Here is a 19519-nt window from a genome sequence, read left to right as displayed (position 1 = left end):
CCAAGTTTAAGAATAAATGCTTCCAGAAATTGAAAAAAGGTAAGACCCGAAGTCTGGACAATGGGCATGCCAGGAAGGGCTGAGAATATATAACCTGTACAGATTGCATTAAAGGTACAGCAGGGGACCCAAAGCTTGATACTTACTGAAATAGGAAGCTTGAAGGGACATTCAGCTGGTTTTTTGAACACTTTAAAAATATAATTCAACAAATGGTTCTGGCAAGATTGGAAATCCATATGTAACAAAATGAAATTAAATCCCTATCTCTCACTATGCACAAAACTGCAAAGTTTTGTGTATCAAAGTGGATCAAAGATTTAGGCACTAGAACAGAGAGACCCTGTGCCTAATAGAAGAAAAAGTAGGCCCAAATCTTCACCATGTCGTCTTAGGATCTGACTTCCTTAACAAGACTCCTAAAGTGAAAGAAGTAAAATCAAGAATCAATAAATGGGCTAATTTCAAACTAAAAAGTTTCTTCTCAACAATGGAAACAATAATGCGAAAACAGCCTACAGAATGGGAGAAAATCTTTACCACACACACCTCAGGTAGAGCATTAATCTCCAGGATATATAAAGAACTCAAAAAACTTAGCCCATTTATTGACAGATTTTTTTTTTTTTTTGGTGTTAAAGAACTGCAGATACTTCACAAAAGAAATACAATCGATCAACAAATATATGAAAAAATTTTCAACATCTCTAGCAAGAGAGCAATCAATGCAAATCAAAACTAAGATTTCATCTCACTAGTCAGAATGGCAATTACCAAGAATACAAGTAACAATAAATGTTGTCGAGGATGTGGGTGAAAATGTACACTTACACATTGCTGGTGGAACTGCAAATGGGTGCAACCACTATGAAAAGTGGTATGGAAATTCTTCAGAAAACTTGGAATGGAACTACCATTTGACCCAGCTAACCCATTCCTTGGTTTATATTCAAAGGACTTAAAATAGGCATGCTACAGTGACATAGTTGTGTCAATGTTTACAGCAGCTCAATTCACAACAGTTAAACTATTGAACCAACTTAGATGCCCTTCAACAGATGAATAAAGAAAATGTGATATATATGCACACATGGAATATTACTCAGCCTTGAAGAATGAAATAATGGCATTTGCTGGTAAATGAATGTAACCATAGAATATCATGCTAAGTGAAATAAGCCAATCCCAAAAAACCAAAGGCCAAATGTTTTCTCTGATATGCGGATGCAAATTCACAATAAGGACTGTGGCTAGAGAAGAACAGAGTTAGTTTGGATTTGGTAGAGTGAAGGCAGGGGACCTGGGGGTAGGAAGGATAGTGGCATGAATCTGACATTATTACCCCTATGTGCATATGGCTACATTATGTACGACCAGAAGAATGAGAAGTTACACTCCATTTATGTGTCAAAGTGCATTTCTACTGTCATGTGTAACTAGAAAAAAAGATTGTGTGTATAATACACACACACATATATATGTATGTATATATATATAAATAAATTTGATTCGATTCTGAAAGTAGCCTTACAATGCTCCAATTCTTCTAGTTAAAAAACTTATTCAGATGAGCAGAGATTTGTTCAGGACTTGAGGGTTACAAATGATAGTGACTTGAACATTCACCCACTGGTACCTAACTAACACAGTAGAACTCAGTCACCTAGCTGAGAGTAGATATAATGTGTCCCAGAATGAGGTTCAATATGTAAACAAAATGCAGTATATCTGGGTTTCACTATGTCAAAAGGCCAGAGAGAGGTATTACTAGACTGAAAAAGAGCTATAATTTGCTTAAAGACTTCTGTACCCAACAGCAATTGCAGGGTTTTCTGTTAAATCTAGATAATAAATTTTGGCCTTATCATCAAGCCTATGAGGAAGAGATTCTAGCCTTTAGTTTGGACTCCTGAATACTGATAGGCTTCTGACACTCAAACTCAGACCTAAATACCACTTTGGGCTTGCCACACTTAGATAAGCCCTTCAATTTGCATGTAGATGGAAAAACAAGGAACTGGGCTCGGAGTGCTTACTCTTAATGGAGTATCAACCTGTGTCTGGTGACATATTTTTCAAAGCAATCAGATCAGCCTGTTACAGGACAGCCGCCTTGCCTGAGGGCGGTTGCAGCCACCTGTGAATAGTTATAAGAGGCTGACAAGTTCCTACTGGTGCAACCCACCACGGCATGTGCTCCATCATGGATTAACTCTGCCTGAGCAAAAGGTAGCTACTGGCAGGAAGGATGGGCAGAAGCCAGGTCACTGTTCTGGATGATATTAATGTTAAGTTACTGGTGTCCCCCTACTTTAAATTCAGCCACCCTATTACCTGGTAACACAGGAAGGATTCCAGCTTGCAGGGATTGTCTGCAAGTCAAGACGGTTGAGGTGAGCAGGTTAGGTTTGGCTGATCAACCTCTAAAGACTGGGGCACAGAGCCCTTCACTGATGGCACAGCTTCATGGAACACAGTGAGAGACATGCAGGGTATGTGGTAGTAACTGTCCAAGGGACAAGTGAAGCAGGTGTCCTGCCACCTGGGACTTGGAACGTACCGTACGCACTAGAGCCCTGATTGTGCTGGAGAACAAATGAGTCAATACTTGTGCTGACTCTATGCCTTCAAGATTGCTCGTGCACACGGGGTTATTCAGAAGGATCGGCAACTACTGACCTCCAACAACATGGACATAAAATATGCATCTCAGATTTTAGTTTTCAAGGAGCAGTGAGCAAACCTTGGCAGGTCTCAATAAGGTACTGCCCTGCTCATCAGAAAGGGGATAGTTGTGAAGAAGAGAAACTGGCCAATCAAGTAGTAAAATGAGCGGTAGAACAAACACTGTAACAATAGGCCCCTCCTGCCCCCAAATAACCTCATCAGAATTTGCACCCAGATACTTAGAAGAGGACTGCAAAAGGGCAAGATTGGTATTTTATTAATGATCCCCCTCAAGGATGGGAAATGTGATGAAAAAGATATACCATTAATACCTAAAGCTTTCCTGTATTCTGTCTTAAATACACCACAGAACCTACTTTGGACACACATCATAGTGGCTATAAAACAAACTGGCCTTGGTCTGTGATAGTGGACTCTTTACCACAGGGTCTGATCTGCACAAAACACACTCGTTGCAGCCCAGAGTGCAACGTAGGGCACCCAGAAAGGGGAGACTGTCTTCTGGGGATTTATTTTACTCGGATGCCAGGAGTATCTTAACTTTGGTATCTGTGGACATGTTCTCAGAATGGGTAGAAGTTTTCCCTATTCAGACAGAGAAAGGGCTCACGTTCTAATAAAGGAAATTATACCACGATATGGACTGCCAAAAACCATACAAAATGACTATGGAACAGCATTCACTTAAAAAATCATGCACAGGTTTCAGAAGATTTGGACATTCAAATAGAAAGTGCATTCAGCATAGAGACCACAGTCAACAGGAAAAATCGGCAAAATGGATCACACCTTAAAAAGATCATCACCATATTGTCAGGAGATTCACCTGACATGGGATAAAATTTTACCCATTGTTCTGTCACAGATACATGTGATCCCTAGAAGTAAGGTCTAAGTCCTTTTGAAATTCTGTGTGGTAGACCATGTCAGGCCTCATCTGTGGGTTACTTGATTATATTGAAAAGGAACAACTTGTAAGATGTTAAATCCTTAATTGCTGCACTAACTTCTAAATATGAGTTTGTCAGTTTATGCCTCTGATGTCCTATCGCATGACTTCCAATCTGAAAATACAGTCCTCTTAAAGATGTGGAGGGAACAGAATCCAGATAACCAACTCAATGCCAAATGGACAACATGCTCAGTCTTCCTTAGAACTGGCAGGAATCAAACCATGAATCCATTGTGCTCAGGTGAAATTACTGGACATCAAGGAGACAGGGAGAACAAGACTGACTACTTCTGATAACGTGCAGATGATCTGAACTGCTGTTTCAGAGAGACAGGACACAAAGACCATCAATAGAAATTGTACCAAATGATGATCACTGGAATAGGAAGAGTTTTAATTGTCTAGGCTGTTTTCATTGTTTTAATCCACAAAGAACTAAACACCTTCTTAGGAAAGTTTATAGAAGGTACTTGTTGGGTCCACAGTTATTGTCTTTATAAAGCACCTCGGGTTGCCTTGGTGGGTGTCTCCTTTGCAAGGCAAGGACTGAAATAAGATGCAATATTTCATTAAATAACAAAAGGATAAAATGATAGTAAACTGTACTTCTAATCTGAATGTAACTTATTAGTCTATCAATAACAGTTTTTAGTAACCAGGCCACAGGAGGACAAGACCCAAATCAAGATGTGGTCCCTGGCTGAATCCCAATGAAAGGAATCCAGGATAAAATATGCAAACACATTACCTAACAATCATAGATATAAGGATGGATATTTTCAAATTTGAGATGGTTGTATATGGCTTACACCAACTGTGGGTCAACTGAATCAAAAGGCTCTGTTGGGAACAGAGACATCTTTCATGACCTATGGCCAAACACCACATGAGTATGGGGATGAATTCCAGAACAAAACAGCAACCACATTGTAATCTTAAAAGAAAATGATTGGTTTGCAACAACCTGGGTATGGAGACTGGGGGTGAGATGGCCAGCACCAAAAAAAACTCAGTGGTTATATGGGACCAATCTGTGGACACAGGTTCCCCCAGGGTGGTAGGGGACATGCACTACGGGGTACCTCTGGGTTCAGGGATGTTGAGTCAACCAGCTGATCTCTCCTCTGGAGTGATCACCTGCCATCAATCTTTATGCCCTAGATTGGCCTGGAGGATGTGACGTGGCATATGGAAACTGAATAATTTGACTCAGATACTTAAATGACAGCTCTAAGGGAATTTTTCTGCTCAACACTGAAGTGGCCTTAATGAGAAAGGCACTTCTCTAAGATTCAATAGCATTCAACATTCTAACAGCAGCCCAAGGGAAAACTTGTGTTATCATAAAAACTGAATCTTATGTGTATATCCCAGATAATTTGGGAAGTGTCTCTCTGGTCCTTGCAGGACTTACATGCCCAGGTAGAGGCCACAACCGATGAATCAAGATTCAACCTAAATGCATGGTTCACATCTTGGTTGGGGGAAATGCTTGGTGGTAAAAGTTAGAGATGTTTCTACTGGATTTTGTGTGCACAGAATTACTCTTAGGCTATGGGATTTATTGTTGCTGTAAAATAATGTCCCAATTACAAGTGTCTTTTAAGACTTGCTATCCCAGGGGGCCAGAAGGCCATGATATTACAAAACTTCAAAATTAGTTGCCCTGGCTCAGCCAAGAAGAGAAATTCAAAAGGTTTCTTTGATAACCAGGCCAGTTTGTTCCACCCTTTGGGCCCCTGTTTCCCTTTGCCAATCCCGCCCAGCAGGAGTGCCCACATGATGGCAATGCCCCATGCACAGAACACTCTGTGGTGGAACACACTAAACTGGCAGTGGGAACTGAAGGAACACATAAGCCCCACTACTGATTGAGACCCACTTCTCAGAAGTTGCTCTCTGCTCCTGCTTGTTCTATCACTTTAAGATCAACCGCACACTGAAGTTAGCTAGGAATGTACAAAACCATCCCTTCCCAAGCACTCTGTAGTCCCAAGTTACAGGAAAAGGTCGCTCCTGGAAGGATGCTTGCCAGAAATGCTGACTGCAACGAACACCAGACACGAGCTACTCTAATCATCACAGAAACTTTGATTACTGTGTCTTTGTTAAATCTACTGGACTGCGATTCTCACTGACCTATGTAAACAAGATAAGAGGTACACAGCCCACATTTCAGAAGAGCCTATTTTTGAGACACTGGATGACTGAGGTGTCCACCTATCTAGGATCCATCTTGCAACTGAACCTTGTGCACTTATGAGAGTGTGTTGTCTGTGAAGTGACAAACTGACTTCCTACTTTCCAATCTGGATGCCCAAAATTCTTTCTCTTGCCAGATTGTTCCACCTAGGACTTCTAGCACTGTGTTGAATAAAAGTGGAGAAAGTGGGCATCTTTGTCTTGTTTCAGACTCAAGTGTTTTTTTTTTTTTTTTTTTTCTTCTTCATTCTAGTTAAGATTTTGTCAATTTTGTTCATCTGTTTAAAAAAATCAAGTCTTCATTTCATTGGTCTTTTATACTGTTTCTGAATTTTCTATTTTCTTTCTGCTGTTTTTTGTTTCCTTCTTATCTGGCATTTTGTTTTTGTTTTTCTAGTTCTTTGAGATGCAATGATAGGTTGTTAATTTGAGAGTTTTCTGCTATTTTTAAGTAGGCACATTGCTCTAAACTTTCCTCTTAGTACTGCTTTTGCTGTATCCCATAAATTTTGGTATGTTGTGTTTCCATTATCATTGCTTTATTTATTAATCCATCAGTTGTTCAGGAGTATGTATTTTAATTTCCATGTACTTGTACACTTGATTTCCAATTTTATTGCATTATAATAAATGATACTTGATAGGATTTTAATATTTAAAAATTTGTTAAGACTCGTGGCCTGAAAAGATGTTTCATGCACTCTTGAGAAGAATGTGCATTCTTCAGTTGTTGGATGTAATGTTCTGTAGATGTCGGTTAGGCCCTGTTAGTCTTTAAATCTGCTCTTTCTTTGTTGATTTTCTGCCCATATAATCTATTGCTGAAAATGGGCCATTAAAGTCCCCTACTATTATTGTATTGCAGTCTCTAGAGGGTATATTAATATTTGCTTTCTATATTTAGATGTTACAATATTTGGTGCAATTCATAGTTATTTCCTTTTGTTGAATTGAACCACTATATTATTATATAACCTCATCTGTCTATTTATTTTTACTGCTTTTAAAAAATGTACTTTCCTGGGAACCACGTGAAGTTTCAAGGAGTGAGTGATTGATCATTGGTGTCAAATGTTGCTAATGAGTTATGTAGTGTGAGGGTGGAGAAATGATCACAGGAATTCACAAACACGATAGCTATCAGTAATTCTGGCAAGAGCAGTTCCAGTGCAATGGAGGGGGTGAAAGCATGGGCGTAGGAAAGAGAGGGAGAGGAAGAAGGGACCAGCAAGCACTGACAACTCATTTAAAGGCACTGTCCACGAATAAGAAATGAAACAGAACTAGGGAGGTAAATAGGATGGAGAGAAACTAGTGTATTCGATAATGATGGAAAATGATAATGATGTAGGAGATGTTTCACTTTTTATTTTTAGAGGTAGGTAATATTTATAGATGAGTGGATTTTCTATGTTATGTCACTCTTGCATTTCTGAATTAAAGCCAATAGGGTGTGATGTATCTTTTAAAAATATATTGGAAGATTTAGCTTACACATTCTAAAAGGATTTTTGCATCTGTGAAATGAGTGAGATTGGCCCTAATTTTCCTTCCTCTTTCTATTCTTGTCTGATTTTAGGATCGAAGCTGCTCTCAACCTCACCAAATGAGTTGGAGTGTATTTCTTCTTTTTTTGCCCTCTGAAGGAGTTTGTACAAGATTGAAATAATCTGTTCTAAAAAGCTTGGTTTCACTCTTATAAAACCATATGTCCTGGTGTTTTCACTGTGGAAAGTGCTGCCTTCTTTAGCACTTGGAAGATACTGGACTACTCTCTTCTGGCTCCCATTGTTGCTGTTACAAGATCTACTCTCATTCTAATTTTAGTTTTCTTTGTCGGTCATCTGTCTCTTTTCTCTGGTTTCAATCTTATCTTTGGTGGGTTGCATTTTCTTTACAATATGTATAAGTGTGTGTTCCTTGTTGTTTATTCTGCTTGAAATAGACCATGCTTTTTGCTCTGTAAACTGATCTTTCAATCTATTCTGGAAAAATTTCATCTCATCCATTATACATTTTCTTCTATGTGTTTTTTTCTTTATAAATCAAATTATGAAGCCTCAATTTTTTATGTCAAAAACAAATCAACCCTGGTTTATTTAAGCCACTAAAGATAAATTTTGCCTCTTGCAGCTAAATGTAAACACCGATCAAATAAATTTCTAGGCTTTGTAATTTGGTAATTGTTATTCACTGAAAAAGAAGTTGGCTAGAGCAATTGATAATTAATAGCTGTCAGTTTTTAGAGCTAGTTAATTTTAGAGATATTAAGAACTTAAAAGTTGGCATATTATGAAAATGCAATAATTGAATAAAAACAATAGGCTGAATGAATTTATAATAACGATTAAATTTCCTTACAGGGAAAGTTCACATCTTACTTATTTTAAGCCCTGTCACAGTTCAATATGCTGCTCAGTGCCCCCAAATTTTAAAAAAGATCCTTATTTAATACTGTATCAAATGAAATTAAATCCCCCTTATATATGTTTTTTAACTTCTAAAGCAGACAACCAATTTCATTTAATTAAGAGCACTATGGCTATTCTCAGGCCAAACTTGATTAATTCATCTCCTAAAAATAATTATTACCAAGCAATAAGAAAAGATTATGCATTTGAAGTAGATTTAACAGCACTTTAAAAACAGTGTCTGCAAATATGCAGTCTTAGAAACTATTTCAAAGTACACTTTCCTACCTCCATGACAATGACAAAAGCCAGCTTGGCAGCGATCACATGCCAATAGTAGATATTGTGTTTATATTCTTGTGGATGTCCAGGTGGGTTTCGGAAATCACGATACCTGAAAACAAAATGGAGGTATATTAGGAGACAAATCCTTTTCATCAAATAAACAAGGGCTCTATTTTAAAAAGGAGTCATATTTAGTGTGATGTTCTTTTAAGTTGAGCATCATAAATTTTCTCCTAGATCTCAATTTGGACACAAAACCCTCAGGGGAAAAAACTCACTGCAGTAATAACTCATTTAACATGTATTCAGAAAATAATGGCAATATGTCAAAAGAATCCATCTCTGTAAGAGAACAAAACTATTTTTTAAAAAAATTATGTATTTTGGTCAGGGATTTATCCTTGCATTCTGAAAAGAGTATAAGACAATTTAGCCTATTTTCAGGACTGCATTTGCTAATTATTAATATAATATTATCTAGGTTTACTCAGTCATAGGGCCATCTCTCTGTACAGAGCACTGCCTCCTCATCATGACTTTTTAACCTAATTCCTTGTCAGATGTCCTGTATTATTGCTGTAGACCTAGAAGAGTTGAATTACTGTTTAGAATTATATAAAGAAAAGTAAGCAGGCTAAGTGTAGGATTCTAAAGAGGATGTATCAAGTATAACTTGGAAACATTTATTTTGGGCTTATCTCTGGCTGCTTAGTAGTGTTGAGAACTTGAATCAGTGAAGTCTTTGAAGAACTGGACTAAAGGCATTTTAAAGCCTCCTTTAGGTGTAGGATTCTATGATTGAAAATAAAAATTCTATGAGCTCTATAGTCTACATTCTATCAACTGGCAATTTAGTGGTATTTACTGTCCACAGTTCATCTTACTGGTCATTAAAACCAATGCAGAGGGGCTAGGGTTGTGGCTTAGTGGTAGGTGGTTGCCTGGCATGTGTGAGGCACTGGGTTCATCCTCAGCACCACATAAAAATAAAGGTATTATTCCATCTACAACTAAAACAATATTAAAAAACAATAACAACAAAAAAAATGCAGAGAACTTTGGAATACTTTGAGGAAATTGTTAGGTATTTAAATGTTTTATCTTTACATGTTTGTTAAATGAAGGTTCTCATGCATTATCATTATCTTCAGATGGTTCTTGAATAATAAATTCGTGTAACAATTGAATGATCTTAATTTCTGGAAGTCTTGAAGTTTCTCCATTTCTGAGATGTAAGATTTTTCCCCTGGATCTGTTTTCCTGAAATCATATGAAACTCTGATCTTTCACTCTTCCTTTTATGGTTTGGTTTAAAAGTCCAAATCTGTCTTCATTAACTTTAATATCTTTTTAGTTTAATTGAAGAGAAAGCTATGGGGGAAAATGTCTCTAGCAATTTGATTTAAATCACACACACACAAGCCCTTCTCAAGAAGTGACTTTTTAAATGGGTAGCTGAACTTGCCTGCATGTGGTATGGTCACCGAGCCCAAGGAATGTATCTCCTTTGCTTTTGTTTTTGAAGTCTGCAATGTTGAAGATGGAGAGAGTGTTGTTGATATACCCCTCCATGGTGTAGTCAGTGTGGTCCCCATAGGGGGGGATGGAGAAGGACCAGTAATACACCAGGCGGGGGATCATGTCTGAGGTAAAAGCAATGATCATGGCCTATGTCGAGAGGAAAACAAAAAGGAAAGCATTAATTAATTAGAGCTTTTATTGCTATGATTACAATATGCCAGAATTACTATTTTCATCAAGTTGCTTTTTTTTTTTGAAAACAGATTCAGAAATCTTCCTTCTTAAGTGTAAAATGAATATAGTGAATGTCCTAAAATCTTTGAGCAGTAAAGTTTTAAAGTAGAATATTACTTTCTTTTTGGTCTTCAATTCTAAGGAAAGGTCTACAATTCAAGTGCTAAGATCTGATAGCTCTTATTATGCTTCTTAAATATAATAAATACCACTTACTAAAAATAATTATAGACTAGGATATTATGGATAACTTGAGTTGCTTGTACATATTATAATCTTTCAAAAGTTGGAATATAATATTCAGTCAACTTGAGGGTTCTACTTGGTATTAGTCTTTCATGATTTGGATTTAGAGCACTGTGGTAGATAAAATAGATCAACATTATGAAAATAATGTTTTTCTATGATTCCTTTATAGAATAATTGATACAAAACTAATTTTTTAACTTGCTTCTCATAAAATAGAAGGTAAACTGCATAAAATATATTTCCCTGATCTAAATATAAACAATGGCATTTAAATTCACACCTCCCTCCACCCATAGTATCTTAACTTGTTTAGACAAGTCAACCTTTAAAATAATTCATGGTATGACGTATTTTAGACTTTTAATATATTCTTCTATTTATGTGGTCAATAGAAAGCAAAATTTTTTATTTTAATAGAATGTAAGTGATAAAAAATTATATAGGGGTCGTTCATTCACATAGTCTAGTAATGCCAGTTTTGTTAGATCTAGTGTTTAAGCCTCCAAACTTGGTTTTAAAGAAGAAGGGATAGAATATACTTTAAACCAAATTCTATGTGAATAAACAAAGCTAAATGAGGTAGTCGTGTTTGGGGTTCAACATGATTTTTGATAGCAGTCATCTAAACATATGGTTTAGACACAGTGAGACCACAAACCAACAAACAAGATCTCAGGTAAAGCAAGAAAAACAAGGAATTTTTCTATTGCTAAATTTCCCCCACTAGAACAAGTTTGTCATTCCCTCCAATGTGAAAAATCCGTGTGTGTGTATGCTTGTCTGTCAGTAATGAGGTGAGGCTAGAATGTGTTACCTTTTCCCAGATTTCAATAGATTAAATTCTCCTGCTATTTAACTTGGCTATCACTTGCAGATGTGCTTCAGGAAGCTACAAAAATTCCAATGAGGAAGATAATTGTATTGTCTTCTGACAAGATACCTTTCTGTCTTGAAGTGAGCTGCTTTGAGAGATGTGCTACAATAGTATAAATAAATGCAGTGTGCTTCATTTTCCTATGCTGTTCTGCATACAATTTTCCATTTATATCAAAATAAATTAAAATCGGTCTTCAATAGCAGATGCTCTGGCATGATACAGCAATGTCAATTCAGCTTATTTATTGAACCAGCAGCTTTAAAATGAATGATTTTATACCAAACTCCTGCTTGATGCCCACTCTCACCCTGGTGACTGTTCTTCCTTCTATACACAATAGGCTGTGGAACACACACTAAGAGTTCAAGGGGTTGAGTTTGTATGTGTGAAGGGATGCCAGATACATGTTTAGTACTGATATACATACACATGTGTGTTTATGTATACTGCACCTTGGAAGTGTAATAGATCCTAACTATATGGGAAAAGGGTTACACATAGATCAATGACACAAATCTAATAAGCAATTTTTCTAGGGTAAATTATAAGAAAATACAGCTGTTGGACAAGAACCAGTAGCACCAATTAGCCAGCATGTGTGTACACACATACCAGCTTTGGAAAGGCAGCAAACCTCCATCTGTGCTAATGGAGTGGAGCCATGGCATGGATACTGGGAAAAGGTGCCTAATACAATCAGACTTTGGAATGCTTGAGGAATGGGGAATTTGAGTCAATTGAATTTTCTGGTTGTTGAAGGTCAAACAAAAACCCTTTTAGTTTCAAACCTTTTTGCTGAAAATTTTCCTAAAGCCCATAAGTCCATGTTCCTGCCCTGCTTAGTGTACTACAGCATATTGAACATGACAGATCCATTCTTTTATGACTGTGTAACTTGAAAGGCCTTGCTTTCTTAGTTCTGAACAACAGTCTTCATTTTGAAGCACAGCAGTTGTTGAAGGTTCAGGGTATTAGGGCAAAAGGAAACTGTCATACTCTTTCAGTTGGTTTCTGTGTGTAATTTGCAACTTTCTCCAAAAAGTAGAGATAGCATGCGATTCAGATAAATTGAGGGTTCTGGGGTATATGTGTGTGGGGTGATAACTGGTTCCAGATAACTCATTTTACAGTATACAATTGTCTAGATAATGACTGATTAAAAAATTCTGTATTTTACTGCATAATCACTGCAAGATTTTATACTATTTTTTTTTGTAAAAAAATTGAGGTACAATCACATGAAGCTTTCTAAAAAGTATTGTGCTGGTATTAAATCATTTATTACTAAAAATCTTTGAAAGGTTAGGAGGCATTGAATATTTGTTAACATGTTAGCAACAATTATGTGGTGAAATACAGTTTTGGGGTTTTTGAAGTACTTAAGATAAAACAAGAGCAGGTAACATTCAATAAGGACCAGGTTTCAGGCATTGCGTGCTTTATTTCACTGAATTCTCTAACCGCTCAGTTGTGTGTAGGGAATTATTCATTTTACCAATGATAATATGAGGCTCTGAATGGCTAATGCACGACTCAAGGTCACACAATTCAAGCTGCAGGCGGGGAAGCAAAGCTCAGGCCTACCTCACTCTGTAGCCTACAATACTCAGGAACTTCCCTCCTCCAGAGCCTGGCCAAGGTACTGCTAAAGTCTGTTCTCCTTCTGCAGGGGCTCATGGGAGGTGGCTGGGGACTCAGGGAAAGTATGGCTTAAGAAATTAAAAACTAGAAAATCATTTTGTTAGGGAATCAACCTGGGAGTGAGATTGACAGTGAAATAGATAGAAATGGCCTTGGTTTTAAGGATATTTCTAGGGAAGGGGATCTTCTGATGGGCTGGCATGAAATTGCTATGACTGAGAACTCCCTGTTGGTCTGTGTGGGGAAAAAAACAAGACTTTAGACTGGTCCACAATCCATTAATGCAGGCTGAAAACAACGTCCCTTCATAGCTGGGACACACACATAGTATGAGGCTGCTTCAGTTAATGACCAGTGTGGCTAGCAAAGCCCAAGGGATAGGGTGGGAAGAGTGCTACTTGAAGAACTACTGCCCTGGAGACAAGGAGGGTAACATACAATCAGGAATGCACAAAGTGCTTACACTTCACCAAATCAAAATTTTAAGTTGATATTTTAGAATATATAGTAAAATATGAAAGAATGGTCTCATTTTGGGGTCTTAACTCTAAATGAATATTATTCCATCTACATTTTAAAAGCATCTTTTGTGAGGGAGGAGAGAGAATATGGGGATGGGAAAGATGGTGGAATGAGATGACATTATTGCTCTATATACATGTAAGATTAAATGAATGGAGTGACTGCATCATATACAACCAGAGAAATGAAAAGTCATGCTCTTGTGTACAATGAATTGAAATGCATTCTGCTGTCACATATATCTAATTAGAACAAATTAAAAAATTTAAAAAGCACCTTTTGATAACTCCTATAGTTATGAGGATTAAAAATGTTATTATTAACATCATATTCCTGTTTAATTGAAACATTTTAGCAAATGAGCAACTATTGAATATCTGAAGGTGATCTTAACTTGGTAAATAAAGAAAAATTATAAGCAAACAAAATATATTTTTTAAAAAATAGTTTCACAGCATATAACAACTATGTTGTTCATACGCATGATAGACTTGGCACTGTCCCTCCATCTTATAAAGTACCATTTGATTCCTCAGGTAGCACCCAAATGCATTTTTGGACTTTTTAAGGTCTTAACCCTTGAAGCCTAGGTCTACTCACATTGGTCACCACAGCCAAAATCGCTATTCCTTGCATGATGGGCTGCCACGCACCGATGTCTTGGGCTTTTTCTGGTACCATGCGTCTAAACTGTGTGGTCAGTTTCCAAGCGTCCACTCTTATTTCCAATATGTTGTTCACCAGAGCCAACAGAGGAGCCAGTGGAAAAGAGGCCACAAATAAGGTGACGAACCCAAACTGAATAACTGTCAATGGAATGGACACACATCATGGAGTGGTGGATGAATGGAAAGACAACATTTTCCTTTACTCTTATAAAGAAAGAGAAAGGCAGAGAACTCAGTCCCAAAGAGAAAACATATCTGTGGTCAATAACTTACTGTTCAACAGTGAAACAATTTAAACACAAATATGAGATCTCTGGAAAGATGATTAAGTATACCTGTTTCATATATATTCACTGAATACGAATGATATACTGAAAAATCTTTAATCAGCCACAACTATTTGCTAGTAATAAACTTGAGACATTTTAAGTACTTTATTCTTGGTGTTAAGATAAGAATGCTGGAAGATGATTATGATTTAAGATTAAAAAAGAAAAGGAATGGTGTGGAAGCATCTAACAAGGTAAAGAAACAAGAAATGTACTGTTGGGAAGGCTGCACTCGGAGAATGTTGGAGAATATGCTGAAAACATGCAAATGAACAAGCTCCCCTAAGTCTGAATGCAAGGGCAGAGCCTTTGAAGAATCCACATTATTACAAATCACAGAAATATATGTGATCAAAGTGTTTTGATAAGACATAATCCTTTAGGAATCTTCATCATGAAGTTTTTATGATCCATAGGTTTCAATATATCAAGACACCAATGGGAGCTCAGAAGTTCTTTTCTCTTTTTCTGTAATTTACATGACTCTTCTATAGTAGGGCAGCAGGGGGTTGGGGGTAAGCCATACCATAGAGAAGAAGAAGAAAGAAAGAAGTCCAAAGACCTAGAAAATAAATTTTTGGTTTTGGGTTCTTCTAACTGGCAGATCTTGTGGTATTGAGACTGGAGGAGGACAGGAAAACACTATTTACAGCCCCCTTTAGCCTTTGCTCAGACAAGGAGCAGAGACAATTGTGGTCAGGCTGGGTGAGGCTGTAGCAGGTGTGATTAGGTATGAGGAGTTTGGCATTTGCTTCAGGTCTGAGAGAACAAGATCTGTTGTAGAAAGGCAGACAGGGCGGAGAGGATGGGGAAGTTGCACAGGCCAGGGAGAAGAGTTCATACTCATAGAAGTCAGACGAGCAAGGGTCAGGGTAAGTGATGTCAGTCAGCAGCAGAAGCAACATTAGCAATATCAGTACCTGCGTCTGACTTACTTAAACCTCAATATACTCATCAGGCTTTGGGGCCAGGAAAGGACAACAAATGTGGGGAGTGGGTCAGAGTCAACTGTGGTATACAGGCAAGTGTGTCCTACTGAAGGTGACGGCTCACAGCTCTCATGTTGGAGTGAGGGCCCAATGTTGCAAGATCTGACCAAGAAAGGCCAGAAATTAGGATTTTATTAGCAATAAACTCAGTTAAAAATCTAAATGAGAAAAGGTATTTATAACAACAAAAGCACAGACTACTTGGGAATAAATTAATGGGTAATGTTCAGACTTATGATAATTGACTTAACAATGATGATTGAATGAATGGTAGGATATGCTAGACTCAAATTTGGGATGTATCAAAATTTTCTCCACAGAATAATTTAAAATTCTAATACAAACTTAGTTGATAATCCCAAATGGATTTTTTTTAAAGCTGAAAGGTGATGCTAGAGTTCAAGAGAAATAAGTAACAGGTAACAAAGAGGAGGAATGTTTGCACTGACAGTATTAATACAGGATGTTCTGAAAAAGAATAATAAAATGAGGAACAGCTCTAGGAGTTATTAAAGTAGGCTGTAATACTGCTGTAATTGAAACAGTGCAGAACTAGTGCATGAATACAGGGTATGATTAAACAGAATGGTTTTAAAAAACAGATCAACATTCATGGGATTTAAGTAATTAAAATCAGGGTTCAAGTATTGGAAAAAGTAGCTAAGTCACTGGAAAAACTGGTATGAGGCTGTTACTTTTGACCCCCCAAAACTCCTGAGGAATTAACAATTTTATATTTTAAAAAAGCAAAAAGAATAACACCAATGCAGTGTGATCTGTTCTGACACTCAAATGAAAATAACTTTATAAGCATCTTTTGAAACCACCACCTCCAACAACAAAAGACTGATCATTTCAGTAAGGCAAAAGCACCACTGTAAAGACAAACAACCATTGCCTGAAACTTCATGATCCTCTGTGGCTAATTCTTCCTTCTTCACTTTATAGTCAAGTTTCTTGAAGCATGCACTGTTTATTTCTCCACCATGCATTCTGTCCTTGAAGCCCCACATTCTGCTGTGGTCCTCACCACTGCATGGGGTCTACTCTTGTCAACTGTGCACTGATCACTTATTCCAAAGTTCAAGCACATTCAGTTCTGTTTATTTGACACTGGTCAGTTTCTGACATAGCCAAATATTCCCTTCTCCATGGAACATGTTTTCCCTGATATTTATTCTACTTTAATTTGAAAAAGCCAACCCAAGTCATATAAAAAAAAAAAAACAAAAACCAAAAAACAAAAAAGCACTATTTAGTTTATAGTACTTTTTCCTACAGTTCCAGCAATTAAGTAGGGGCTTCGGCTATGACATCTTCTGCTTATATTTTTCATTATGCCCCTTTCTCGATGTTCAGATCTCGACTGAGCATTCTCAATCTGCTCTGTGTTCTGGATTTCTTCCACCTGCCCTGCTCTTCTTCTTTCTCTTTGAGGCCTTTCATCCCCCATTCACCCTTTAAATGTTTCTTTTCCCCAGGGACTCATAGGCAATTCTCTGCCAGTCTCGAAACTCCTGCTAGTCATGCTTGATCCACCTACATGAGCTCACCTGTGGCTCCTCTGAGCTCCTGCATGCTATAACCAGCTTTTTAGCCTTTCTGACACCAGCTCCTTTCTCTGTTCCCACCCTAAATATTCAGTCTCCTGGAAAGTGTCTTAACAAGTCTATTCACCATCTTCCCTACAAATCACCTCTTTATCACTTGTTAAGCTGTCTCCCTGTCTCTATTGCTATGCCCAGGCCCTCTATTTGGGCTCTTATCACTTGTTGTCTGGGTTACTTCTATAGCCTCATGAATTATCTTTCTCCCACCAAATATGGACACCATCCAAAGGAATATCTTCTATTCTACTGCTAGTGTAATCTGGTTTTCTTCACCATAACATGATACAATTCTCTTGTTTACCAATATTTTAATAGATCCCTATTTTTTTAATGATAAAATTCAAGGTTTCTGGTCAAGCACATAAGGACCTGGGTTACCTAATATTCCCACCTATGGATCCTTTGTTTGTCATTCTTAAAATAAACATTTAGTGGTTTGTGCCTATTTACTTTAAAATGTGTCTACTTCTGTGCATAAAACATCTACTCCCTTCACCATACTTCAGATAACTTCCATTATGCAGTTCAAACTTCCATTGAGCAGTTCCTGCTCAGGAAGTCTAATTTGTATTCTTCTTAACACTCATGGGGTGCTAAGCTCCATGAGGGCAGGAACCAAGTCTTACCTTGGTATCCTGAGTAATTGATAGCGTACATGGCACAAACAAATGCTCAAAAAGTGTTTGAGTAAACAACGAGACAGGAAGCCTACAAATCCTCCCCAGTTACCTAGCTGTCATTTTGGAAAGCTCATCATGCAGGTGGTGAGCAGGAACAGAGATGGGGAATGCAGGAGGGCAGGCCTGAATCCTGGAGTGCAGCAGGGGCTCTGGTGAGTGTGTAGAGGAAGGAGGAGAGGAAGGGCTTGGGCACAAGGGGATGTGGAGAAACCGCTGATGTTAAAGGGAGAAAATAATATTGGTCAAGGTCATTGTTTTAATGATTTAAAAAACTAACTTGGAGATGGACCAAGTTAACTCAGCAAGATGAAAGAGGCAGTACAAGAGACAGGTGGGGTCACTTTGTCACTTTAGTGCACTTCACTATGGCACCTGCCCCCTGGGAAGGTGTCCCAAGTTGTTGAGAGACTGGTATCTATACAGCATGGTACTCGAGGTACAAAATGGTATCTATGGCTTCCAGATTTTAATACTGGCAGATTGTATTTCTCTTACGTTCTATATCTAAGTTCTCAGAGTCAGGACTCAATACTCTGGGAGACAATTTTGGCTAACATCCCAAAGTTACTCAAATAATTTCAAAGGGTGGTAGGAAATCCACTAAGAAATAAAAATTTTACTCAAAAAATCATAGGCCATACAACACTTGGTGGTTAATGGGTGAAGCAATATAAATGTAAGATCAACTAACAGTTGTAGAAATCTCCAAAGTCACTTAAATATTTCTGAATTCGAGGCTCCAGTCCCTGAGCTCCTAGGTAGAACTGAAAGATGCAGAAGACTTGGTAGCTACCTCGAGAAGGCTTGGTCCCACAGGAGAGAGGCATGAATATGGTCATGGTAATGAGTGCCACTAAGGCCTAGAAGGGAGCCACACGGCACTGTGAAAAGTTGAGGGGCTCTGCGGATGCTCAGCAGGAATTGTTCAGGGACATAAGAAGGGAAAAGACATGGTGGCTGATGCAATGCCCAAGCAAGGGTGGAGGGCTCCGGGGTCCTTTGCTGGAAGAGGCTTCCCAAAGCAGCAGGAGCCATAATTAGAGAGGTAGCTGGAGGTATCATTAGTGAACATGGGGAGAACGGGATGAAGGGGTCTGTGAGAGTGTGGCCATTCCCAAAGGCTCTCAATATTTATTTTTAGAGGAACAAAAATAATTCACAAGGCACTTGAAATTCTATCTTCCACAGCCTAGAAGGACAAAAACCAAATTCACTCTACTGTTGAATACACAATAATAGAAAGCTGATACTCAGAAACTGATTAAGTTTTCTAAGTTATTTGGTATTATTTAGATAATTGGAAAACAATTGAATAAATCTAAAAATCTGTTCATAACAGCTGTTAGTCTATCTCTTCTTATAGGGTAGGACAAAGCCAAATCATTTAGTTCATAACTATTTTAATAAGCCTGTGAAACACTAAAAGTCTTATCAACTCCCTAAAGCACAAATATATAACTTTTCTTCTTGATGCATTTATTTGATTAATCACCTGCAGAAGAAAACTTTGTTTTTCTAAGTTTTCTTTTGGGAGGGAGGTTAAAATAACAAATGATATTTTGCACCAGGATGTTGTTATTATTAATGCCAATAATGGCTCCAAAAAAATATTTATAATTATGACTCATTTTGAAATAATAGGTAATTGTCTTGTAGACTTT

The 19519-nt window shown here is 37.7% G+C and overlaps 1 protein-coding gene across 2 annotated transcripts in view; it reads right to left on the bottom strand.

Annotated features, from left to right (window-relative positions):
• The window catches only part of Ano6 (anoctamin 6), a 196348-nt gene that overhangs the window by 10451 nt on the left and 166378 nt on the right, over positions 1–19519 (bottom strand). For both annotated transcript variants that reach the window (XM_047549386.1, XM_047549387.1), the window contains 3 exons: positions 14183–14388; positions 10004–10206; positions 8542–8647 (listed from right to left, as the gene is read on the bottom strand). In XM_047549386.1, the coding sequence (XP_047405342.1) occupies positions 8542–8647; positions 10004–10206; positions 14183–14388 (515 nt within the window). The remainder of the gene's footprint in view (positions 1–8541; positions 8648–10003; positions 10207–14182; positions 14389–19519) is intronic.

The sequence above is a fragment of the Sciurus carolinensis genome, chromosome 4 (genome assembly GCF_902686445.1).
Source record: "Sciurus carolinensis chromosome 4, mSciCar1.2, whole genome shotgun sequence".
Taxonomy (NCBI): Eukaryota; Metazoa; Chordata; class Mammalia; order Rodentia; family Sciuridae; genus Sciurus; species Sciurus carolinensis.
Note: the sequence above shows the minus strand (reverse complement) of the source record. Positions and strands in the feature narration are given on the sequence as shown.